Source organism: Ailuropoda melanoleuca, unplaced genomic scaffold (genome assembly GCF_002007445.2).
Source record: "Ailuropoda melanoleuca isolate Jingjing unplaced genomic scaffold, ASM200744v2 unplaced-scaffold62576, whole genome shotgun sequence".
Taxonomy (NCBI): Eukaryota; Metazoa; Chordata; class Mammalia; order Carnivora; family Ursidae; genus Ailuropoda; species Ailuropoda melanoleuca.
Window position 1 is genome coordinate 1 of NW_023236699.1, and position 3,233 is coordinate 3,233.

The 3,233-nt window shown below is 63.1% G+C and overlaps 1 protein-coding gene across 2 annotated transcripts; it reads right to left on the reverse strand.

Moving 5' to 3' along the window:
• Nucleotides 1–47: 47 nt before the first annotated feature.
• On the reverse strand, nucleotides 48–3,218 carry LOC117800042 (MAGUK p55 subfamily member 2-like). Of its 2 annotated transcripts, XM_034652564.1 has the most exons (7): nucleotides 2,914–3,218; nucleotides 2,632–2,781; nucleotides 1,897–2,124; nucleotides 1,031–1,162; nucleotides 826–931; nucleotides 676–744; nucleotides 51–448 (listed from the first exon to the last, which is right to left on the reverse strand). In XM_034652564.1, exons 2-7 carry the CDS (start codon nucleotides 2,665–2,667, stop codon nucleotides 141–143), a joined length of 879 nt encoding a protein of 292 aa, XP_034508455.1. In that variant the 5' UTR covers nucleotides 2,668–2,781; nucleotides 2,914–3,218; the 3' UTR covers nucleotides 51–140. The 2 variants fall into 2 exon arrangements, with proteins under 2 accessions (XP_034508456.1, XP_034508455.1); XM_034652565.1 differs by lacking the exons at nucleotides 2,632–2,781; nucleotides 2,914–3,218 and adding an exon at nucleotides 2,200–2,258 and having other exon boundaries at nucleotides 48–448; nucleotides 1,897–2,158.
• Nucleotides 3,219–3,233: the final 15 nt, after the last annotated feature.

Below are 3,233 nucleotides of genomic sequence, written 5' to 3' on the forward strand. Positions count from 1 at the left end.
CAGAAGCTCTCAGCCACCCCTGCTGGTTCTGTCACCACACGTGGCTCTGTTTCATATGGGTTTCCAGCTGGGTTTTTAGCAAGTGAAACACGAGAGGAGAGGAGCCCAGCCCACCCAGGCCACAGCCTCCCAAACCCTCTTCAGCCTGCAGTTCCCCCATCACCCCCAGAGGGCGCATCCCCCACACTTCCCCCAAAGTACCACTTGACTTGATACCCATGCAGAGGCCCGCTCAGGGACGGACGCCACGCTGCCCCGCGCCCAGCAGGGCCCAGCCCACACTCACGGGGCACCGTGGTGCCGTATCGGTCTGGATCCCACATGATGAGCTTGTTCTTCAGGCTGCGCCGGCCCACGCCCTGGGCTCCTATCAGCACCAGGGTTTTCCGGCGGAAGGGGGGCATGCGGGCCACCTCCTCGTAAATGAGCAGCTCGTGGCGGTCAAACTCTAAACACAGGGACATGGTACTCATCAGGCTACTTGGGTGGCATGGGTGGGGCCAGGGGCCAAGGATACGAGGGGCTGGGGCCAGGGGCAGCAGAGACGGCGTAGGCAGGGCCTAGGGACAAGACTGGCAGCCCCGGCACCAGCAGAGCAGGAGCACACGTCACTGGCGGCTGCAGGGAGGGGGCATGCCGTGTGAGAGGACAGGGAAGGGGGTCTCCAACACGCACCTGCGTTCTTGGTAGTCAAATACATCATTCGCTTCTTTTTCTTTCCTGAAAGGCTGCCACACAGGGTCCCTGGCCACAGAGAGACGGGCGAGTGAGGCAGGCAGGCTTGCATCAGATCCCAGGTTAGGGGTTCCAGGGGGACCCTCATACCTGAAGTGGGTGTCAGCTCCAGGTCCCGTTTGACAAAGGCTTTCCGCTTCTCCTCCAGCAGCTGGCTGGGGATGAGCCCAGCGCTGCCCCCTTCCACATGGCATGCCTGGAAAGGACATGGGACAAAGATCTGAGTGAGAGGACACCTCCCCGGGCCCTGGCCACCCCCACACACCACAGCTGGAGACAGACACCAAGCGTTCACCTGCCACCAGTTAGCGTCGTCCTGGTTTACAATCTGCAGTAAGTCCCCAGCACTGAAGCACAGGCCCGCTTCCTTGCAGGGGATGAGGCTGTCCCTCGCAGGGTCATAGTCAAAGTGGCATTTCACAAATACCTGGACCGGGGATCACAGAAGGGTCAAGGCAAGAAGGGAAGGCTGGAGGGCAGTACCCTTCTCAGACCAGTCCCCACCCCACTTCCCCGTCTGAGGGTGGGGGGAGTGTCACACTGTCCACCATCATCCCCCTACTCTCACAAAGATGCAAGAGGCTCGGGCACTGCCCCTCTCAAGGCATGACACCCCCCAGACCCGCCCGGCCGCCTCCCTGGTACCAGCCTCCTTTTGCTTCTAGAAAAAAAGGACTCAGAGTGATGGGGCCTCAGCTCAGGCCTGGGGCCATGGGCCCATCCACTGAGGAGACGCGGGATCACTGGGTAAGGCACACAATCCTGGCACCTAATGCAGGATCCCTCGGTCCCTCGGCGATACTACGCCCTCCACTTGGCACAGGGGGCCCGAGCAGACGGCTGGAGAGCCAGTAGGAGAAGGTGGACAGAGCAGCCAGGCCCCCACCATCCACCAACCAGGAGGCAGCCGTACGGATACGCGGCAACCCGATGGTACGTGCGCACCCAGGACACGCAGGCAGGACCAGGGCGCAGGGATACCCGCGCTCATTTGGGTACAGCAGGCCTAAAACGTGCGCACCTCCTTTGGACATGCGTGTCAGTGCCCACGACTAGGGCCGATGCACGAACATGCGGGAGAAGGGGACCCCCACCCCCCGTCCCTCTGGCGGCTGCCCCTTAGGCCTCGGGCTGGGTGGGGAGCTGGGTGGAGGGACCCACCTGGCGGGGCAGATGGGGCTCCTGGTAGCTGGGCAAGATTTTGAGAATGACGCTGCCGCTGGCGCTGCGCAGGAGCTCCTGCAGCGCGCGGGGGTCGCTGCCCACCGGCTGCCCGTTCACCTCCTTGATGATGTCGCCCACGTGGAGCAGGCCTTGCTGGGCCACCATGCCCCCGTGCAGAATGCGCGCGATCACCAGCTCGCCGCCCTCCACACGGAACGTCACGCCCTGGGGGGTGGAGGGCGGTTGTGGGGAGGCCCCATTTGCTCCGAGCCAGAATCTCCAAATGGGTCTCCTAAGAGNGCTGCTCTGAGCCAGAATCTCCAAATGGGTCTCCTAAGAGCCCCTCCATTCCCATCCTCACCCCTTCCACCCCGGCCTCGNTTTGCTCCGAGCCAGAATCTCCAAATGGGTCTCCTAAGAGCCCCTCCATTCCCATCCTCACCCCTTCCACCCCGGCCTCGCAGACTCCTCCTCTTCCATCTTTCTGCCCAAATTCTTCCCTTACAGGGGCATTCGCGGAGGGCAAGTGGGCAGAGTGGAGAGGGTCCTGGCACATTCTGTGCGCAGCTCAGATGCACAGTGTCTGTGGTCTCCTGGGGCTGCACGGGTCCGTCCTGGAGCAAAGCTGGGCCCATCTTCGTCTTCAGCCCTCTCCTGACCAGATTTGGTCCCCACCGGTTATTCTCAACGCCCCCCTCCAGATCCCACCCCAGGCCTGCCCGGCGGCCTCACCAGATGCTCTCCAGCGGTCTTGCGGATGCCCACCATGCGCACTGCGTCGGGAGGCACCGGCTGGTTGCTGAAGGTGGGATCCAGGCCAGGGCTGGGGGGTGGTGTCTCATAGGTCTTTGAGGCCACAGAGTCGTGTGTCTCCAGGAGGGACTGGGGAGGTAGTGGAAAGAGGAGGGACCATGAGACAGTGTCCCATGGTCCCTTCCCATCCCTGCGCTAACGTCCTGCCAGCCCCCGTCCCAGCGGCCTGCCCCAGCCACCACCCCAGCCCAGCACCGGAACCTGGAAGTGGGGCTCCTGGAGGATGCGGGCCAGCTCGGCGGCCGTGCTGCTCTGCTCTGCCAGCTGGGCCAGGTCCCGGAGGATCTCCTGCACCAGCTCCAGGTTGTTGTCCCGCACGGCCTCCAGCTTGGTCTCCTCCAGCCGCTCGTGGGCCTTGGGGGGGGGCGGAACAGGTGACACCTGAGGCTCCCCAAGAACCCTGGGGTACCAAACACTGTCCCCTACCTGTTCACATCCTGACTTCAGACCCCACCGTCAGCATTGCTTCTGATATCAGCTTCAGATCCTCACTCACCCAGACACAAGCACACTCACACACA

What these genes read in the sequence shown, in the direction of transcription:
- LOC117800042 (XM_034652564.1), bottom strand. Translation starts at nt 2,667, where the DNA reads ATGGTGGGCATCCGCAAGACCGCTGGAGAGCATCTG. An exon ending in AGCCCCATCTGCCCCGCCAG is followed by an intron (nt 1,163 to 1,896) that starts GTGGGTCCCTCC and finishes TCCCCGGTCCAG; the next exon opens with GTATTTGTGAAATGCCACTT. An exon ending in GGAGCTGACACCCACTTCAG is followed by an intron (nt 745 to 825) that starts GTATGAGGGTCC and finishes CTCTGTGGCCAG; the next exon opens with GGACCCTGTGTGGCAGCCTT.